The 22,567-nt window shown below is 35.4% G+C and overlaps 1 protein-coding gene across 10 annotated transcripts in view; it reads left to right on the top strand.

The window, feature by feature from the left end:
• LOC118163294 (cadherin-12) overlaps positions 1-22,567 on the top strand; it is a 570,217-nt gene that overhangs the window by 384,047 nt on the left and 163,603 nt on the right. For 7 of the 10 annotated variants that reach the window (XM_035319833.1, XM_035319828.1, XM_035319829.1 and 4 more), the window contains one exon: positions 21,802-22,217. In XM_035319833.1, coding sequence (XP_035175724.1) covers positions 21,987-22,217 — 231 coding nt within the window. In that variant the 5' untranslated portion in view covers positions 21,802-21,986. Of the gene's footprint in view, positions 1-6,559; positions 6,608-12,000; positions 12,068-21,801; positions 22,218-22,567 lie in introns of those variants that run through there. The other 3 variants (XM_035319827.1, XM_035319832.1, XM_035319835.1) reach the window with 3 other exon arrangements.

The following is a 22,567-nucleotide window of genomic DNA, read 5'->3' as shown; positions in this document are numbered from 1 at the left end:
GGTGACAGCGATGGGACCTGAGGGAATGACATGAAGCTGTGACAGAGGAGGTTCAAGCTAGGTATTAGGAAAAGGTTCTTCACTAAGAGGATGGTTGGGCACTGGAACAGGCTCCCCTGGGAAGTGGTCATGGATTGCTGGGAAGTGGTCAAGATTGCTGGAGTTCAGAAGCATTTGGGCATTGCTCTCAGATTCATGTTTTAGTCTGTGAGTGACCTGTGTGGTGCCAGGAGGTGGACTTGATGATCCTTGTGGTTCCCTTCCAACATGCGATATTCAATCATTCTGTGATTCTTTAATTTTGTAAATGAATGAGCAGAGAAATGGGCAGAAAAAAAAAGCACAATCAGGAAAAATGGTCCTTAACCACTGAAGGAACTTAATACTGTTTATCCAGGGCATTGTATAATCCAATCCCATCATGTTTTATTGCTGTTCTGGGGAGAAGATGTACTGGATGTCCTAGAATATTTTATTGGCAGTGACCATATGTAGAAGAAAGAGCTGTAGGAGATTTCTAAACTTCACAGATAATGCACTTGCACATCAGATAATGCACAGATAATGCACATCCTTGAAGCAAATTTGTCCTAAATTCTTGATTAAATGTTGTAAATTTAAAGTAGTAGGTGTGTATAATATTTTTCAGTCTTTCTGGTACAAGAATAATAATCTCAAATTTTTCATTTTTCAGACACTTGGTTGAAGAGTTCACTTTAGGTGAAATTGTTATATACTGATAGTTTTTTTCTTTTTATTTTTCATACTACTTTTTCTTCTTCTGAAACACAATTTTAAAATGTCTCCAGACCCTATGATCGAAAAGATTTGTTTTGTCATTCATATCACTGCTATAAAATGTGTCTGACAAAAGCAGAAAGAAAAGTGGGAAATTATCTGTTAGGTTTTTTTGAGTGTCATTTTCACATTTTTTCCCCCTCTCTTATCCTTTTTTCTTTTTCCTGATTGACTTCAGCAAAATAGAGGGGAGCTAATAAACTCAGACAGATGAATTAGAAACAACTGACTTAATGATTTATGTGGATGCAAAAGAAAGTAAGATTTTTTACTAGTACCCAGTCCTTCCTACACTTTTTTTTTTTTTCCTGATATTTGTCCATCCTCCTTCTCTGCTCCCAAAAAAAGAGATGGGAAGATAGCGTTGCAGACCACAACTCTTTTTTCTTTCTGTTGTTGCTGTTGTTGCTGTGTGAATGCTACACTTTCCACTGGCATATTTTTAGCTACTTTAATAGGCCTATACAGATTTTTTTGTCAGTTACATGAATAAAAATCTGTAAGAACACCTTATTTTTCCTTGAAGCTTATTTGGATGTCTTTCTGTGCAGCTGAAATCCAGGATCTTTAATCTTTTAATGTCTGATTGGTGATTGGTCAGGAGAAATCCCTTTTGGACTTCGGTGGGCAAGTTTGCCAGATCCTAAAGGCAGTCTGCTTAGTGTCCACTTAACAATCGTGTTGGATTTGTTTGCTGTTCACTGAGTTAAATGCTGTTAAAAAAAAAAAAAAAAAAAAAAAAAAAGCAAAACAAAGCAAAAAGTTGCCTTTTAAGTGGCTACAAATTTAATAACAACTGAAAAATCTCAGAGAAAAAAAAAATCTATAATACGTATACACAGTATTTTACCGAAATAAATTTACTGAACAAAGTGGGACACTGTGAAAGTGATCTGAGCTCAGAAACATTATCTATTAGTTTGTCCCATTCCCAATGTTGTTTTTTTTTGTTTGTTTGTTTTCTGATCTCCAGAATGCCTGTGGAAAGATAAAAGGCACATCTGCCTCCTTACAAGGATTCTGTTTCAAGCAGTGTCGTAACCCACCTAAGCTCTCAGAGTGACATACAAGACTTTCCCTACCCTTCGCTCTCCTCTGAAATATTTCACGATGGAAGAGAAGTCTCAGGCTCTTCTGAGTGTTTTCTGCTCAGCCAAACTAATTCCATTATCCATTAGTCGTGTTTACATCAGGCTAACTGCTAGTAACTCATATGGAACTCTGTAACCATCTCTAATCTTGTTCTTCATCCAAGTCAGTGCCCCAACAGCCCATCTTTTTATGGTTATTAATGGGCAAGTGTCATTTAAGTGTCCTTTAAGCTCATGGAATCAGAAGGAGGCATAAGGTCAGCCCTCTCAGACCAGCTCTCTCTGGAGTGAAATATGATAACTGCAGGCACCTCTCCTCATAAGGGAAAGAACTGGCAATTTCTTACAGAGTCTCAGAATATTAATACACAGCTTGTTCTTGCACAACCCATTAAATAGTCAAATTTTCACTTCTAAGAAAGCTGGAGATAGAGGTAGAGAGAATTGTGACTGATGAAAAGTCTGCTGTCAGCTCAGTGGCAGACTGTTTATAACTGAGTCTTTTTTTTTGTAGCTAAGTGATCTTACAGCAGATTTCTGAATCCCAGTAGGCATACAGATGCCAGAGGATGTGCTTAGAATGAGATAAAGCATGGATGACACATCGTGAAAAAATTACTTTTTAATACTTTTCTGACTGACTTAAATGATCCAGAGTATCAACAGTATTACAAAGCAATAATTATTTTATATTAAATTGGTAAAATGTTTATATATGAGTACTTGAAGATATGAGTAAGTACTCGCACATGTCTATGTAGGCAGCAAAAAAGGAGTCGTCTCAATATAATAATGTCAAATTACAGTTTTAACTTTAGAGACAATTAGATAAGAGAAACTGAAGTAGGGGAAGAACATATTTAAGTGATTTCTATTCAACATGTTAAATCTGCTCTACTGTTACAATGAGAATAAGTGGACTGTAAGCAACTGCAGTGTAAGCAAGCATTCTCTTCATCCCAGACGGTACTGAGGAATCCTGTCTTTCTCTGTTGAACAAAGACAACATGCAAATACCCTGCCAAGCTCCAGTTCCTGGAATCTGAAACAGGCCAAGAGCAGAACGTACTAAGGGATCTCTGATTTATACAACCCTGAACTGCTAAACCTTCTCACAGTGATGTTATTATTTATGTGGTTTATTTATTTTTCATTTTAAAAATAAAAGCAAGACTCAGCCACCACAATTATTTGGTCATCTATTTGGGTCCATAAATAACAACAACAACAACAAAAAAGTTTAGGATCAAACTCATCCCTATGCTATGCTAATTAATTTGTTCTACAATAGTCTGTTTTATCCATTCCCATGTAAAATATATGAATCTAAAACCAGAAGCCATATCCTTATTTTAAGAGACTCCGTCTCTACAAGTAGATAATGGTTAACTGAATAAAGTTAAGGGCTATAATGGGATCTTCTAAACTGTAGGTTTTCTTTTGACAGAAGTGGCAGTGTGTCTGTTAACTCAGTTAATGTTTGAAACTTGACTGCATCACCTCATTGTAAGGAACAATTACAAAATTATAACAATAGGCATATTGGCCTTTAAAGTGTCTGCAAATTGAGTTTAAAGTCATTTAAATACTTTTTTTTTTCTTCTAATTAAATCAGAAGTGCCAAGTTTTGAGTGGCAGTGATGCTGTTAGACAAAATTTTTCATTGACATAGCAGCCTTTGACTCAAAGCAAGGGTTTTCTATCACTGTATGTAATAGGTAAACACGAGAGGAGGACACATTACAAAAGTGGATAGAGAAAGCAAAGCTAAGCTTACAGGCCTGGTGAGGTTGGTCGGCCAGCCTCCATAGCTACAGCAGGTGCAAGTATATGTCTTTGCCAAGAAACTTTGTGTTGACAGCATGATGGAAATTCATGCAAATGAGTGTTTAGTGTCACAACTCAGCATTTGGTACATGAAAATTATGCTGATTTTGTAAAATTAAACTGTCATTTTATGGAGAGAAAATATTTAGAGTTGCTGTGTTACAGTATTCAATCATGTGAACATAAGTATGGGCAGACTCCAAAATCTTTCCCTCCAAATCCTTGCTTTGCCTGCTACCTTCCAGCAATGCTTTAGCCTGTATAACTCTCACATAACTCTGCTGCTGAATCTTTTATGCATGTAGGGGCTGAAATCCTGGCATCTCCAACTCTTAAGTCTGTTGCCCACCATGGGGACTTAAATTTTACCTCTCTGCTAATATGACATGTTAAACCATCTGGACAAACTTCTGCTTTATTTTCTATATTGAAACTGACTTTAATCTACTTTCTGCATTCATTTTGTTGGATAGCACCTTGGAATCTTCTCTCTTCCTCTTTTGCTTTTAGCTTACAAAACTGATAGCTACAACTGGACTGTACTCAATTTAATTAATGATAGCAGTGACTCCAGGATACGAGGCTGCTGGTGCATTTTGCTTTATTATGTTTTGCAAAAGTCATGATGTGTTCTTAGTTTTGGTGGTACTTTGTTCATAACGGTTTGCTATTAAGCTTCTACTACTAAAAGAGAATGGAAGAAAATTCTTGCATAACATAGCATTATACTGTTCTTGCAAAATACCTTACCCCATAAGGCTTTATTGCAGTACACTTTTTTTTTTTTTCCTCATCTCTTTAAAAATCCCTTTGCCCTTTAGAAACAGATCTTGCTTTATACAAGTTCCTGATAACAAATTAGACTAGCTCTAAAAAGCTGATAGTCCTGAAAGGGGAGTAATCCCTTTAGAAAATTTAAAGGTTTTTTTTATAAGGTATTTTAAGTTCGAAAAACAACTTTTATTTGGAAAATTAAGAAGTGGAAGAGTGTTTTTAAAATAGTTCCTAATCTTGTTTCCAAAATTATTTTTCATTAATTTTATGTGGTTTGTCTTGGTTTAACAACGACAAAAAAAATAATACTATTTCTGACAGGAAACTTTTCATATAAATTGTCAGTCTTATTTACTTTTCAACAACAACAACAAAAATGTTTGATATTTCAGATCTATCAAGTCAAAAAGAGAGAGCTTTCCACCTTATAATGCTTCTTAATTTGATAATAATAATATTTTACATAAAATTCAGTTTCAATATTTTGCCTCTTTGCTTCTATTTTCTACAAACGAAAAGGAAATAATATATTTTGTTAGACGTCAGAGAAGAAAGATAGTTTATGCAGTTCCATGTATACCTTATAAAGCTTGAATTAATTACGCATCCTTAGAAGTTAAATGACCATTTTATCTGTTGTTGCTGCATTCGTTTGTTTGTTTGTTTTCTGGTAAGTACTTTGTCTAGTTAGAGTAATGTATAAGCTTCAAATAATGCCAATTGTTTAGAAAAAAGTAATAGTTTTTAGGAAAATATAGCAATAAACATTACCAACACTAGGGTTCCATATCATTTTGTTTATAGCTATGACTTTTTTCAGTTACCTGGGTTCTTCTGGGATATATAGAAATTCAACTAGAATTTTCAGAATGAAAATTAATTCCAGGGAGAATTGAATCTTTAGATTTAGTTGATAAAATGAAGAAAAATCTAATGTATGTGGAGGAGATACAAATTTTGTGTCCTGAAGCAGAAGACTGCTGCATTTGATGCTGTTATGCATAATATAATGCCGGGTTGTCAAACTATTACAGTATTTAATGTAAGAAAAGTCGTAAATAGCTCTTGGGATTTGTGACTAGAGGGAGATGTGCATGATTCCCCAGACTGACTTATAGATTTACTTTTTGCAAATTGTCTTTGATCATGCTGCTTGAAATATCTCTAAGTTGTTTTCATTCATATCACTAAGTTCAGGTCTGGTTGTATTACAATATTTTCTACCATCCAAAAATAACCAGCTGAACTATTTCTAAGCCATTTTTCCAGCAGGTACAACTGATATGCTCTAACCTGTAGCAAAGTATAAATTAATCAGATACATTATTATAGATCATAAGGTCTTTGTAGTATGAATAAAATAAATATTCTTGCTAATTTGATTTTCATCTTCAATACTTTCAGTTTCCTCGTCTAACCATGTTGTGGGTTGACCCTGGTAGGCAGCTAAGCACCACACAGCCACTCGCTCATTCCCTTGCTGCGAGAGAGGACAGAATCAGAAGAGGAGAAAGTGAGAAACCTTGTGGGCTGAGATAAAGAAAGGTTAACTGGTGAAGCAAAGAGCTTTAAAGTTGTCTGGCCTTCTTAGTTGTGCTGCGCTTTTTGAGTACCATGTAAGAATTCAGCAAGCAGAGACTATTTCTTCCACAGATAACTTCCTTTGGAGGAAGGTGTGCAAAATCTGTATTAGCATCAACTCTGTTTAAAATGTATCTAGTCTTTCCAATCTTAAATCTTCATCACATTGCTCCCCTTGTGCCACCCTTATGTGCTACCTTAAACCTTAAAACAATTTTGGACCACCTTAGGATTCATTTATTTTTCTCCAGACATAAATTAAATCTATAGTCCCAGTTTAGGCAAGGGAAAATTTAGAAATGAAACATGGAACAGGGAAGTGCTACAGGCAATGCTTTACATTTCAAAATAAATGATAGTGGCACAGAGTCAAAATAATAGAAAGTGAGTGTGAGTTTTATATGGGGGTATTATACTTTGGGGGATAATCATTTATATTTGATTGTTTTTTTCAGTGGAATAATAATCTTCATTATCTTGTTTCCACATCTAAGCACTGGACCACTGCTGTTTCTAGAACATGGAAGATACTCCAAGTGAGTACTTCATTTTTATTTTTTTCTCCACTGTAGAACACCAATTCTATTGTTAAGAGTCTTTTTTGAAGTGAATCTGGTACAGGAAGGGAAACCTGTTCAGGGAAGTAAACCTGAGGAAGTTCTATCTCTAGTCCTGTTCTTCATAAATGGTTAATCTTGATATAAATTTGGAATAGAAAAGGATTTTTACACAGTATTGCATAGATTCATTTATGTTAGACTTAACAGTCAATATTTTTCATGTCCTTTCTGCAAATGCACCACTGTTAGATATGCCTCTAAGGAATACACTTTCATTTCTCTTATGAGGCATACATACAAATACATGTATATGTATACACACACACACAATGAAATGACAAAAAATAAATGAAAATCTACTGTCCTGAGATTTTTGGCCTACAGACCAAATTAAATATAGTTGTAATAAAAGCTTTGTCCCACTTAATAGACATATGGTATCATATGAATGAATGAGAATTATTTGATTTTTGAAATAAGTTGAAGAAAATTAGAGACCTGAGGGTTTTGCCTTGATTTCCTAGGAGTATATAAAAAAAAAATCTGAAAGAGCTTGATAGGAGAATTTGTAATAACTGTTTTTGGCATTGCTTTGAGAAAAATAACCTTTGCTCACAAGGGGGAGTGGAGAGGTGGGTGATCTACGTTTAGACTAGACATCAGGAGGAGGTTCTTCACCGAGAGGGTGGTTGCGCACAGGAACAGGCTCCCCAGTGAAGTAGTCACTGCACCAAGCCTGTCTGAATTTAAGAAGCGATTGGACTGTGCACTTAGTCACATAGTCTAAACTTTTGGGTAGACCCAAAAGTTTGCGAGGAGTTGGACTTGATGATCCTTATGGGTCCCTTCCAACTCAGGATATTCTATGATTCTATGATTCTATGATTCTACTTTGTGGGATGGAGTGCTTAATTTTTGAAGAACAAAACTGGGAGGTTAAACTTGCTACCTCCCTTAAGCTGAAAGATGAAAGGGTCATCAACTCTAAAAGAAAATTAAAAAAAGAAAAAAAAATGAAAAAAAAAATGGTTTTGTAGTTTTGTTGTGAATACTTTAAAAGACTCTGTAGTGTTCTTCAAAATCAGATTGGTCACTGTTTGTTCTCTCTCCTTTTAATGTCCCTTTAGACAGCAAGAATCTGAACTTAAGGCATTGCTGAATATGCTGTATTTTTATTTTTTTTTTAGTACTTGCACAAGTAAACAACCCTAAATTTTAACATGGTGTCTAGTCCAGACTCCTATTCGTACTGATCATTTGAGAAGCAGAACTATTTAATTCAGATGTCTAACTATAAACCTAATGTCTTTCAATAGCTATTGCATTTTAATAACAAAGGAAGTTTCTTTCCTTCTCTTCACCCTTCTTGAAAATAAGTCCTAAAATTGCTGCAAAAGATAAAAGACAGAGCCAGGGAAGGCAATTAGCAAGTCAACAATAAAGGGGTGCGTTGATCAGTGTGTTGACACGCTGGAACTTTGGCACAGAATTTTATTATTAATTTAAGTAACTTGAGCCATCCAGGCAACTGGGATGCTGCACAGCTGCTGACACTCATCTGTGTATTTATGGGGCAATTAGCAATTCCCTGCACCTTTCTCTGCAGGTTCACTTACATAATTGTGGCATGGTTATTTCTCACTAATAGTAAAATATGAAAGTCTCTGTAATTTGTCTGAAAGCTCTTACTTGCATAACTATTATTCAGTTGTTTCGGAACAAGGGGCTATTAAGTAGGTCTTTTTCATTGATTAGCTAAGAGCCATTTTAACCACCTTATTAAGAAATAATCACAGTAATTCTTTCTGCTCGGATTGTCTGCTGCTCACAGGAGCTACTGTCCAACCAGGCTGCCAACTATTGCCCCAGATGCTAACTAGTTAAATATTTAATTATCTTTAGTGATGCCTGAATATCATGACGATGGATAACATGGGTAACAAAGAGAAGTAGAGCCTTTCTTATTGAGCTGGGAAGGGCCTTCAGAAGGTATAATCCTTTCTGTGTTTGGGGGTATGTATCCAAGAGGATGAATTTCTTATTCAGTGCTAATAGAAAACCTAAATCTCGGAACTTTGCTTTTTGTTGTGGCTTAACCCAACAGGCCGTTAAGCACCACATAGCTGTTTGCTCACTCCCACCACCCCCACAGTGGGATGGGGGAGAGAATCAGGAAGAAAAAAAAAAAAAGCGAAAGCCCATGGTTTGAGATAAAGACGGTTTAATTAGGACAGACAGTGAAGGCAAACTACTACTACTAATGATGATGATAAAATGACATACAAAGAAAGTGATGCACAATTGCTTACCACCTGCTGACCGATGCCCCCCTGGGCAAATCCCCAGAGTTTTATTTTTCAGCATGATGCCACGTGGTGTAGGACATCCCTCAGGCCAGCTGTTCTGGCTGTGTCCCCTCCCAGCTCCTGGTGCACCCCCAGCCTCCTCCTGGCAGGGCAGCACGAGAAGCTAAAGAGTAAGCACTGCTCTGCAGCAACTATAACATTATTGTGTTATTAGCATTATTCTCATCCTAAATTCCAAACACAGCATCATACCAGCTACTAGGATGAAAATTAACTCTATCCCAGCCAAAACAAGGATATATATATATATATATATATATATATTCTGTTTCCTTTTGAGAAAATATATTTTTTTCTTGGCTGTCCATCATCAGGTAAACATTTATAGCAGAAACATCATAACAGGTAGTTTGAGATTTTGGCCATTGTTTCATTCTGAAGTGGAAAGAAGGACTTTCCAAATGCTTGGCAAAACAGAGGGGAAAAATACAGGGATAGCCTGCTTCCCCAGTATTATCAGAGGATGGTTATAGCTCCCTAGTGTGTGACCTTAATGCCACTGCTCAAGAAGGATTCTGCTTTTCATATGGTAGGTGAGAAGTGTGTTTGCCAGGCTCTTGTCTGGTCTCTCTTGCTTTGGTCCTTACCAGAAGTTACTTTCTGTCCATGTGTCTTAATAAAGCTAGTAAATATCATATTACATCCGATAGTTGAGTAGATGCAAGTTGTGAATCAATGAAAAATTCTCATTGATCACGTAAGTTTTTTTCATTGTGTTTTGTCTGCAAAACCAAAGGAATAGCAAAACCAATAATGGTCGATGTAGTCTCAAAAGTGCAATTTTATTCAGTTTCTAAGTTGCAAGATTTGGCTTTTAATGCTCTTTAATGCCACAAACCATACAAAAATGTGTATATGTATATCAAAAGGGGTAAAAACAAAGAATTGGTTAAGTTCTTTTTGAAATGGAAAATAAGGCTCTTCCTGGGGATAAAACCCTCCCAGGAATTTCAAAAGCTCTAACATCACAGAGATTTCTAGCTAAAGTGAGGCAAAGTAGTAAAAACAATTCAGCTGAAATTTCTCTAAGCGATAAGCTTTTACTGTCTTTCATATCATCAATTGCTTTTAACACCTTACTAACACCCTCTTAACAACTAAGTAAAGCAAATACTCAATTTTATGGTGAATTAATTGTTCACTTTATATTTCTGAGTAATCTGTCAAAAGTTATGAAAAGCAATTTTATGACCTCTGTTAGAGAAAGGTAGGAAGCTGAGTAACTTTTTAAAGAATAGTAGAGATATAAATGAATTAATTTACATATATGTTTTTGAAAGCTGTCTGTGCAAACTGAACTTTCTTTGCTTATATATAAAAATTATCCAGATAAAATATGTCACCAACCATCTTTTGATTATTACATTTTTGACAACATAAATATGATTCCAAAGCATTACAATGTACAGCAGATATTTTTTTTTTTCATACAAATATTATACGTGTGGTAAGTGAACTAACTTTTATGTTCACTAGATAAAAAAATTGTTTTCCAAGTAAAGTTTATTTGGTATATTTAATATTTATTAAAGTGCCTGACTTTTTATTGTCAGTGATCTGTATCTATTTAGAGCTAGATCATATTTTAACCCTCAAAGCATTCTAAGAAGTTTATTAGGCACTTGAAATCTGTAGTTGTTCAGAAAAATCAAACAACTTTTATTTAGAAGTTCTCAACATATACCTATATTTTGGTCTCCCATGTCAACAAATGCAATTGTTATTAATAATAAATATAGCGTAGTGTATTTATAAAAAAGAAATTAGGAAAATAATTGAAAAGTGAACTATAACCATTTCTAGAATTCCCTGTGACTTGGAGGAAGAGAATGGAAAGGATCCATGGAGAGATGAGGTTTGACAAATGAGAGTTTGTTTTGGCTCATGTACTACCTTGATGTGAAGAACCAGTCCAGTTCTGGGCTCTCCTCTGCAAGATACAGGCTTATTGGAGTGAATCCAGTGCAGGGCCACAGTCTTGTATAAGAAACTGGATTGTCTTTCATATGAGGCAAGGCTGAGAAAACTGGAACTGTTCTGCATGGATAAGAGAAGGGGATCTCATCAGTGGGTATAAATACCTAATGGGAGGGAGAAGGTCCAGGGTCTTCTCACTGGTGCCCAATAATGAGATAAGAAGACCTGAGAACAAATTAAAGCACATGAAATCCTATTTCAACACAAGAAGACTCTTTTTCCCTGTGCAACACACTAGAACAGGTTGCTCAGAGAGGTTGTGGAGTCTCCATCTGTGAAGGAATTGAAAACCCAACTGGACATGGTCCTAGGCAACCTGCCATAGTTGACCTTTTTTTTTCAGCAAGGGAGCTGGACTAGATGGTACTACCCAATCTCAATCATTCTGTTTCTGTGATTCTGTGGAGAACCACACAGTGGATCACACTGCATCACACCCCAGAATGTATGTAGAGAAAAGTATGTGTTTATTTCCACCAAAGCAATAGCTCCCTCTGTGCTTTTTTAGTGCAGAGTATTAGCTCTCCTCCTGGCTTACTCTTTTGCACAATACTCCATTTCTACCTGGAGTATATGTGTGTGTCCTTTTGAGCTGTGTCTTCTAGCAGGACACATGAGCCTTTCACTCATTTTAGGAAAGAATTTGACTTAGGTAACTCCAAACTAAATGTGTCAATCCTTCTACCTTTGGGCCTGAAGGTATTTTTTTTTTTCAGTACAATAGAAGGACCGTACCCTTAACGATTACAGTAAATCTGATTGATTGACTGCAATCTATAATACTGCAGATATGACATTATCCTCTCTTCTTAATGCTGTCCTTTTTGAGTTCAGCTGAGGTGCAATTTCATCAGGGACTATTTCAGCACTTTATTTCACTGAGCTTAACCTTAAAAAGGCATTATTGATTTCCTATCTAAACCACAATTTTACTGTAATAACTAGACAAATGTATGCTAATTATAAAAATAAAAGAAAATATGCAATAAACAAGCTGCTTATTACATGTATTGAACTAAGTTGTATAAATCATAATCATCTGTCCACTCTACACTTGCATTTTTACTGTGGCATGGAGGGATCTCAGACAAAAGTAAGTGCAAAACAAATTGTCAGCACAAAAGAAAAACAAAACTGCGTTTTATGAAAATTGGAGATATTGGCTATGATAGTTTTTGAAAATATGTGCTTTATTTTAATTAATGCTGCTGTATCTGACTATTAAAACAATGCAAAGTAATATGTTAACGGAAAAGCATAATATGATGATATAGTTTCTACTCTAAGTTAAATCAGTGTTAACTGAAAATGTCCTATGACTCTTTATGGGCATTTTTTTTTCTGGAAAAAGTATTCTGAAATTGTAAATAAGGTTTCAAGTATTTATGAAATTTTGTATTTCACATTTTAAGTTGCCTGTTACTTGTACTTTTTGTAATGCTGGGAGATGATGGGGCATGTATGCACGAATGACAAAACAGAGGCAAAAGAATACTTACCCTTAATTGAATAACTTAAACATATATTTGCATGACTGAAATTATGGAAATATATTAACATGACCTAATAGAGGTTCACTTGTCTACTATAAGTGGAAATAAAAGGGTCAGTGAGAGAAAGCTCCTATAATTTCCATTTAACTGTGAGTACTATACAGATGGCAAACCCTGTCCTTCTAATAAATTGTTGTCTTCTCCTTTTAATTTAAAATTTAGAAGGGCAGGAAAGAAACTGAAAGGAAAATTATTTTCATAAGTAAAAATCACATTTATTTCTGTGGTCAAGGCATAGATTAAGGCTGCTGTAGTAATCTGCATGACCTCATCTGTTGTCTACATTGGGCCATAATTGCTGAATTTCACAGCAAATATGTGTTATAAAATTAATTAATTAGTCTGGTGTTTGGGAACTGAACAGTCACACATGAGAGACATGAGAATTTATAATGATGAAAGTCAGGCAAGAATACTGTTGTCTTCTTTGAGACTATAAAATGTCTTGCGATTGAGAACACTTCCATGTAGAGTGGAGAGTGGAAGGTTTCTTGAGGAGAAATTAGATATTCGCAGACAGCTCTAATATATGGCAAGCATTAATGAAACATATCTGTTTCTGAACATCAAAAAACATTTGAGGATTACTTTGACTGAGGTTGTTTGTAGATGACTGAGCTCTCTGCTTAGAGCTTTTGTCAGTTTAACCAGAACTTGCTTTGGTTGTTGTGATGACCTGTTTATCGCATATCTGGTCCTTGTATTCCTATGCTGTAATGGGAATACATTAACAAAGAAACAAAGAACCCTGTAAGTTTTAAAGAACAGAAAAAAAAGAAAGCCCTAAAATAACTCTTGCTCATGTTTTATAGCTCCTGAAGGATTTTTATTTCAGTAGTTCATCATTCACCAGAAAAGAGTCATAGGCTCATGTCATAGGCTCATTACAACTGCTGGGCCAAACATAACAGATATAGGTCAGTAAAAACAAGTCAAAAACAGTTGTGAAAAGAGATACATTACTAAGTGTAAGAGCTGTATATTATTAAACATGCTATCGAGCATTGGTATATGCCTAGTGTAAGATAGGTAATTCCAGAATATTGAGAGGCCTGAGCTGAACATTCACATGGTTAAGATAATTGATGGGTTATCTTTTGGTCTTATTGTCTCTGGGTCTACCTGTTAATATTCACAAGATTAAGAGCTTGGAACTTGTTGGGCAAACCTACTTTCTGTTATTTTTCCCTGAGAAGGCTGACATCCTCTGAAATTACGAAAGTCAGTACTGATAGAACAAAACCTGTTAACTCTTCAGAAGACCAAAAATGTAAGATTGTGGTTGAAAATACAAGCTAAGCTATAGATTTCCATACTCTATTAAGGAAAGCCATATTAAAAATTAAATTCTTACTATATTGTACTTACTATACAGAGATATTTAATTTTATTTTATCCTAATTGCAATAATTGGCATTGTAAGACCCTTATTTTCAACTTTCAGTGTCTGAAGTTATGCATCAAGTTTATATTAATATAATATGGAGTAACTTTGTTATTATATATTATAATAATATATTATTATGTAATAATTGTGCCATTGTATACACAATGCACAAACTTGAATAAACAAATGCCTGCAAGAACTCTTAGTTTAAAATATTTATCAACAAACAGGTTATGTAATTTAGTATATACATGTAATCCCATAACATAAGAATCTATAATGGGTAGTATCAAATCTATTATAATCAGAGTCTGACCAATAATAGAAAGTATTTTAATAATGGGATCTTACCGAAAGTATGTTTGCAGTTTCAAGTAATTGCTGAAATTCTTGACATTTTTGGGGAAAAAAAAAAAAAAAAGACCCTAGGGAATAACAAAATTGTACATTACAGAGCACATAAAAATGTGCTCACTTTCATTTCAGTCTCCCATATTACTTACAAAATTATAAATATACATGAGGAGTTACCTGACATCTATAAATTCTTTATAGATTCTTAAATTCTTAATAGAATTTAATTCTTATTCTTAAATTCTTATAGTTTCTAAATTCTTAATTATAGTGTCAATTAATAATTATTTAATAATATTTAATAATTAATACAAAATATTTAATAATTATTAAGAATTATATTGTTCTCTTTGCCTTTCTCTCATTTCCCACATCTCATGTATTCATTCAAAAACAAAACAGAGAAGGGCAGCAGAATGAAGGATGGTTTCCTTATTGTCCATGTTTTAGCATTGACATTAACAGATTCCTACCAGAAATTAAAACGTTTTAATTTATCAAAAATAAAGATTCTAGATCATTGGTAAACTAAGTATAGATTCACCATAGTACTTTCCTGAGACAAGACCAACATAGCATGGTACAAGACAGAGCAAAAATAAAATAGATGATGTTAGTTCATCATCTGATCATCATCTTAGAGGAAAGAAACTTTGTCCTATTCTGAGGCATTTTGTTTCTTAATTTTAACTGATGATTAAGCTGCAGAATTGCGTTATATATTTACTGGGTAATACTGGCCTAGGTTTTAATCTCACTGAAAGAAGCATTCATTTTTAACCTGTAGTGAAAATTTCATTTTACCTGACTGGGTATTCAAGAGTTCAATGACCCATGGAGTCTAGTGCATCGGCTGAGGTATTTTCATTTTTATAATGAAAGTTTAAGGTCTTTTACCTCCTTTTTTTTAAAAAAAATAAAAATAAAAAATCTTGTCTTTGATATTCTTATGCATGTCTGTGAGTTGGACATGGTGTCATTCATGGTGACATTCCCACAGAGGATGATGGATCAGTGGTTTATATTTAAGTCATAAATGATCTGCCGTAAGTATTGCTAGTGATGACAAAAGTGACACGTTAAGTACAACTGTATATGGAACTAGTTTATTGTTTTCTATTCACAAAGAACATTTTTATATATTTTTTATCATTTAATTTTTCTATAACTCTCAACATTATACAGTTACAATTTTTTTGGAAATATGTATTATTTATTTTTGATATGTTACTGAGTAATCTTAAGCAATCACTTTTTTTTGTATGCTAGCAAGCCCATTGTTAAGCCATGTATGTGTGTCTATAATACTTTATTAGTGTAGTCCTCAGAAATGCCAGACATAATTAGACTCCTCTCCACTCTTAGGCACTTCATAAATATGTATATTGGATACCCATATAGTATATCACACAGTTTTTGTACTTTAATATATCTTTGTGTGTCTACCTTCCTATGAATGTGCTACAAGGACAGTCATACTCAAAGACCAGGTACATCATCTCACTTTGGTTTTATGCCAGTAAGAAATTCAGCAGAGCATTCCATATTCAGGTTGGTATCACTCCTGATGTCTGTAGGAAAAACTGACATTAGAATTGAACTGCTAACTCAGTATAGAAGATACAACTATGCAAATAACAATTGAACAGAGGGTGGTTTTGGCAGTCATATCCAAAAAACAGAGCTTTAACAAAATCCATATTTTTCTTGCCAAGTGGAATATTTAGTAACTTTAGTAACTTCATATATATATATATATATATATGTTAGGCCTTAATATTAGGATATGGGGGTCTTTCTAATTGAATTTTAAAAAGGAGAGCTAAATTCACCTTATTGCAGGATGAAGACCAGCATCTGCTTGTTCTCCTACAGTGGATAACAGCTATCTCCCAGAAATACCAAGATCTGTGAGATAGGTACCCATATTTCTCATATTTTATGATAGTGCTCTCATCACTAAGCTCCAGAGTATTCAGGGTTGCTAACTGTATTGGTTCTCGGTTCCTCCCATTCATCAACTTCATATAAACTGAAAGAGGGACTGAGATTCAGGTATTCAACTTCATGAGTATTCAAACTATATAGCTGGAATGCCATTCTAGCTTTCTTTGACTTACTGTGTCCCATCCAAAGGGAGATACAAGAGTAACTATTTTGTGTTATGGACCACGGTAAGACTCCAGTAAGTCAGATGCTTTCTTAGCATCTGGGACCTAGTGAGATGAAGCATGCTTTTTTATTTATTTATTTATTTATTTTCACGTCTTGAGAGTCGCCTGGCATGGGTTCCAGATGACACAGTTGCCAAATGGTTTTTGTGGCAACAGGGGTGGGACTTGCTCAATCATTCTGTTGAAACTTTTCCAAGTTGGAGGATAGACAGACTGAAAATTACTCTCTTTAGCAGTTCAAGGTTTCTAATCTGTTCACTTATAATCTACTTCCTAACCCGCATTTTGATGTTTTGAAGTAGTTCCTACTTAAGCCAAAAAAAAAAACAAGGTGTAAAAAAGGAAGAATTAACAGTTATTTCCAAGGTGTCTAGATAGATTTTGAAGGGCAAGAAGGTCAAATTCACAAAGATATATAGACATCTAGAGTCTAATCAAATGGGACTTGTTTAACTAAGTACCTTTGAGAATATCAGTGGAGCTAATTTGCCTAAGGTCAGAGAAAGAAAATATATCGAGGTGAGAGATGAACTGAGATTTTCCATATCCTGTTACCATTTGTTTAGCCACAGGATATATAATTTCAGATGCTTTTGAAGTTAATTTTAATAGATACCGACAGTATAGATATTTTCTTTTCCTGTTGTTGCATTTTCTTATTTCAAGATGTTGCAGAGAAGCAAAGTTAGATGGTCAGCTGTTACAGCATATCCACTTTTATAGATCTTAGCTGCCTTTCCATCTGGCACGGATCAACCATTTTACAGTACTGCCATTTTTTTTTCAAACCTCTTTACGGGTAGGAAGATGGTTGTTCTACATTAGCTGTTTTTTTCACATAAGCAAAAGCATTCTCTAGGCTGACAGATTTATGATTCAGGTGGCTGGAGAAATGTTCCCACCATCAGTGCATAATGGATACTTTGTCAGTAAGCAATTTGCCTCCATTCACAGAGGTGCAATTATCATCTTTGCTGGACTGAGGACAGTTTTGAGTGCTTCATGGATCTTTAGTGTTTCTAGCTTTTCTGCATACGACAGTAGTTAATCCACTATCTGATCCAAGTAGATACTTCATACAGATCAAAGATCATTTATAATTTCCTTTCAGAGACTTCTCTAAATCAGGCCTTGTGTGCATAGTAGTGACTGTAGAAGTTGTATGGCTGTCCTCTCTAGAAGGGACAACTTTTACTGAGCTCGGTGAGGTGACTTGTGTCGGGTGTGCTGTCACTCTCTTTGATTGAAGATTATTGCAGTAGCCATGGCATACATCAGTTTTGCTATTCCTATAGTGTTCCTTTGCTCAGGCTGTTTAGATTAATGGCTGTACAATCCAGGTCAGTATCAAAATTCTTGCAGGAACACCATACACATGTAGTGTATTTTGTTATTCTCAGTAAATGCTCTTGGTAATGATATTTCATCATTTGCATTTCATGAGCTTCTTAGCCTGGCAGGTTTGGGGACAGGGTAAATAGGATCAAGTTTACTTAGGTACCATGTTTTAACAGATTGTCCATGTTTGTTGTTGCATCACTTTTTCAGACTGGGAAAGTGAAAAAAAATGAAATCTCACTGTATAAAGCATGTGTGTAGGTAAATTCATTTCGGGGATTTTGCCTCTGTAGCCCTCTTTATGAATTAAGTTAGTCACACATACTGGTACTTAAATGCATATAACATAATCTGCAGAAATGACTAGCAAAGGCTAATCTTGAAAAAAGCAAGATGCAAGAAAAAATCTGGCATTCTGTACTTTCATATTGAATGGGAAAAAGATGCATTACAAATGCAAGTCTGTGCACAACTCTCTTACTAGATCTCCTCCTCTTTAAGCATCAAAGGAAATAATTCTTTAGGAAATTTAGGAGATGTAGTACCATACCTTTCTTATCACTGAATATTCTTATTGGATTTCTGAACTGTTACCTCCTAGTCCTTTTGCAGCTGATGAGGGTGTCTGTGCTGCAATCCTACACAGCAACACCTATTAGCCTCCCATTTTTTTTCTCTGACCCTCACGTTCACCCATGTTTTGAAGCAGCAGGGAATGAGGCGAGTGCTGGCATTGCTCTTTGATTGCTCTGCAGCATTCTCTCTCAAAGGAAGTCCAAGCAACCGACAGAGAAGGGGTTAAAGTGCTCTGTGTTTAGCACGTGGTTACTAACCTTCCAGCCAAGGGGGAATTGTTCTCCTTTCACTGACGTCCTTCAATCTCTTTGCATTACTTTTGGTGCTGTATAACATTTTAAAAGCTCCCTGACTGACAGACACGGCCGGAGGCAGAGCTCTGCTGGGAGAACCACAATGCACGAAGCCTCCTCAGCAAAGAGCTGTGGTATAGAAGTTAAATTGAATACAGCATGATTTTGGGGGGGTTATGAAGCAGTGCAGACTACCCCACCACTTTTTTATGTTGTTTATTTCTCTCTCATCCACGCCTGAGAAATTCAAAAGGATACTTTGAGTTCTTTTATATCTATATCTATATCTATATCTATATATATTTTTGTGTGTTGCATAGTCACTCTGATTTTGCCGTAAATACTAGGCATGTATCCTGCAGTCATGGATCAAGAGAGGCACAGGAGTTTGGATTTTTTTTTTTAACTGAATTATGGATGAACACAATCTGAACCTGATGCTATATGCTGTTGAGTGCATTAGAGAGAAGCACAATAAGTAATGTGAATTTGTAAATAAGGATGATAATAGAAATAGATTCCAAATACTCATTTGGACACCCCACCCTCTAGTATGGTATGGTCCTGTCTTAAAGGTTTATCGATGGAATAAAATTCAGAGAATAGAAACAGTAATACAAATGAGAACTTTGACGCATGCATGGTACCTGGAAATATTTTGCTGTAGGGGAAAAAAAAAAAAAAAAAAAGTCTTGAGTTAATTTATAATTTTTTTAATTATTATTTTTTTTATTTGTGGTGTTAGAAAAGAACCATGAGCAGATAGGAGTTCTCTCACTTTTAATCCTTTCTGAAGGAATTCAAACACCCAAAACATAGCCTTTCTCATTAGAACAGGAAATCTCTTTCTGTATTTAGAATAGGAACTGCAGTTATTCTTCTAGGGTTTTATTTGTTAGTTTGTTTTTCTTCAAAACTCATTATTGGGTGTTCCAATTATAAATCCTTTCTATTTAGATACTTTACCATGTAGCTAACAAATAAGAATTTAAATGTTATTTATTGCTATGGATAGTAATGGTATTATTTACAAGGAAAATATAAGTTATGGCAGTGCTTGAAAATTATATGGTTAGGTACTTTACCATGTCTTCTCTTTTGAGGTCCATATCATGCCATTCATTTCTAAGCAGAACTCTTTATTGATTTGGGAGAAACTTCTACTTAAAAATCAATGGCACAATATGGCACTAACCAAGTGGTGAATTCCATATTGATATAAATCGTATTTTTGTTTTAAAATGTAAAATGCATCCATCTTAAATCCTAGAAGTAGAATTTGTTGTACCTGACAAACAGCAGACCTATGGAGTAGGCTGGCATTTCATTCCTAGGTTGCGGGTCTTAATGAGACAGGATTATTAATTCATTTTAAAGCCTTCAATGCACATTGGGATTTAAAATTGGTTAGCATAGAACAGTGGTTTATAAAAATTTTAGTTGTCAGAAAACAACTTCAATCCCTGCCTGTTCAAATGAGTGCAACATGCAGGTTCCCAGTCATCCATCTTTAATAAATAAGAGACATGGAAAGGAAAGGATTCATCAGACAGTTGTCTTGAGCATTATGAAAATATAAGAGTTCAGAATTAACACCTGCACTGGGGCCAGCATAGTCATGGATAGCTTCATAAAAAGCATTCTGTCTATTAAAGGAAGCATCAGTAGCTCGGAAAAGTGGGAAAAGTAAACACGATATTTATTTTCTTTTTTTTCTTTTTCTTTACCTTTTTTTTCTTTTTCTTTACTCCATGTTCCCTCAGTACTTACTGAGGCCCACCTTAATACCAATGTTTGCTATTGTTTATTGTCTAGTTCTAAAGTCTAGAATAGCTTCTTTTGCTTCAGCATGAACTCCATTGATTTATCAGTCTTCACAGTGACTTTATTGTGGGCTATATCACAACATTGTTAGATGGTGTGAGTGCTCATTTTCACCACTTTTTGTTGGTGCTGAACTTAGTGCAAAGTTGGAAATAACAGATACAGATTTTACTGAACTCAGTTCACACTCCATAATATTTAAATATTTACATTCATCGTATTTAAATATTTACATCCTTTAGCACTGTCATTTTATTAGTTGCAGACAATGAATCAGAGATTTTCATAAATACTAAAAGAAAGCACCTCTGTTAATTACACTGTGGCTAGAAAAACACAACATTCTTTCTTATCTGCCTTTCTGTTCAAATGGTCCGTGCTGGTATAAACAGCGCAATGTGATAGCATAACACTTCCTTCAGGGTTTTTTTTTTTTTTTCTTCTTTGCTGATGGCATTTGGCTGCTACAAGGATTACCACTGTTTTAATTGTCACCTTGATGTGATAGTTCTGTCTCAGCCCTGTAGTTAGTTAGCACTGATTTATTTTTAATCTGTGTACCTGGCATTTGTCAGTATAAATGAGTATCACTGTCTTACCTTACTGGCTTCTGTGTTGTTTCATTTTCTGCACTGACTGCAGTTCTGTCATTTTCTCCATAGATCAGGACTGTGTTTTTTAAATCTATTTTACAGTAGTTCTGAAGAGCAACACAACTACTGTTTTGAAGGCTTGTCGTGAGAAGAGAATGCCAGTCCTGGATGGCATATTGTGTGTTGGCAGCACTGTGGGGTGTGCACTCTTTCTCCTTTATTAATTCCCATGGAATCCATACAAATCTGTCCTCCAGAGTCCAAGGTTCAGTATAAGCCTTGTCCATATCCGTCCTTAGTAAGAGAAAGAGAATGCATTCAAAGCACTTTTCTGGCAGAGACAAAAAGTGAAGTGTCCTGGCTCTTGGCAGTGGGATGGAAGGGTGGGTCCTCTCTTTCCTGACATTTTATGTGTGAATTCAGAGTAAATACTTTCAACATCACTGATGGGCAATGGGTTTGTTGGTTAACAGGGTCATAAAGCAGAGGGTGTGGGCCTACCCTAAACCAGAAACACAGTTGATGGTAAGCAGGCCAAGAATGAGCTATTCCTATGCTAACAACACCATATTCTAGAGCAGCTCAGTGCTACAATCAAAATGGTAATCGCTTTTAAAACTGTGATTCCTAATCTTTTCTTTCTGTCTCTAGAAACTAACTAGGTGTGAGAATTTTGATGAATGCTTCAATGTAATTTTAAGTAATTTGATGTTGCCATGTAAATCTCTTTTATAGGTCCCTTTAGATGGAATTTAATGTGGCAAAAACCTTGTCATCAGAAGGATTAATGCCTGCATTAGCATTTCCGCAATAAAATCAGAAGCTAAGTGGTGGAGGCCACAGACACCTCAAACCTGGATTCCTCTGCTCTGCATTAAGCGCTGGAGTTTTTATTACTTGCTGTAGGGAAGCCGTTGCCAATGCTTACAAGGAACTGCTTATCCCTGCTTCTCTGGGTCCTATTTGATGGAGGTCTCCTAACGCCACTGCATCCACAGCCACAACAGACTTTAGAAGCTGAGCCAAGAGACAATGTTGTGCCAGTGCCAGGGAGGAGGTCATCTGTCCAGCGAGTCAAACGAGGCTGGGTGTGGAACCAGTTTTTTGTGCTGGAGGAGTACATGGGCTCCGAACCTCAGTATGTGGGAAAGGTAATTTTTTACTCTTTCTTTAAAAGTTCAAATGACAAGGACAAATAGTGCAATGTGCTATAAATATGTACCTGTTTCTGATGGGGCAAATCTTGAGCTGGTAGTAGTTCCCTCTGTCCATCCCCTTCACCATTCAGCCTCTTATATATCTGCTACAGACTTGATTTTTATTTTTGGTGTTCAAGTTTAGAACATTTACTTCCTGCCTTTGTAGGTTTGTCTTATTTCCTTATCCTTGGTTTTGGCATAAAACAAAAAATTCGGGAAGTTCTGAGATAACTATGTGGTGCACCACAACTAACATTAACAGCCTACTGTAACACCATACTTGATTTTAGCAATGAAAGTCA

This window comes from Oxyura jamaicensis, chromosome 2 (genome assembly GCF_011077185.1).
Source record: "Oxyura jamaicensis isolate SHBP4307 breed ruddy duck chromosome 2, BPBGC_Ojam_1.0, whole genome shotgun sequence".
Lineage (NCBI taxonomy): Eukaryota > Metazoa > Chordata > Aves > Anseriformes > Anatidae > Oxyura > Oxyura jamaicensis.
This window is presented reverse-complemented; position numbering and strand designations above follow the sequence as displayed.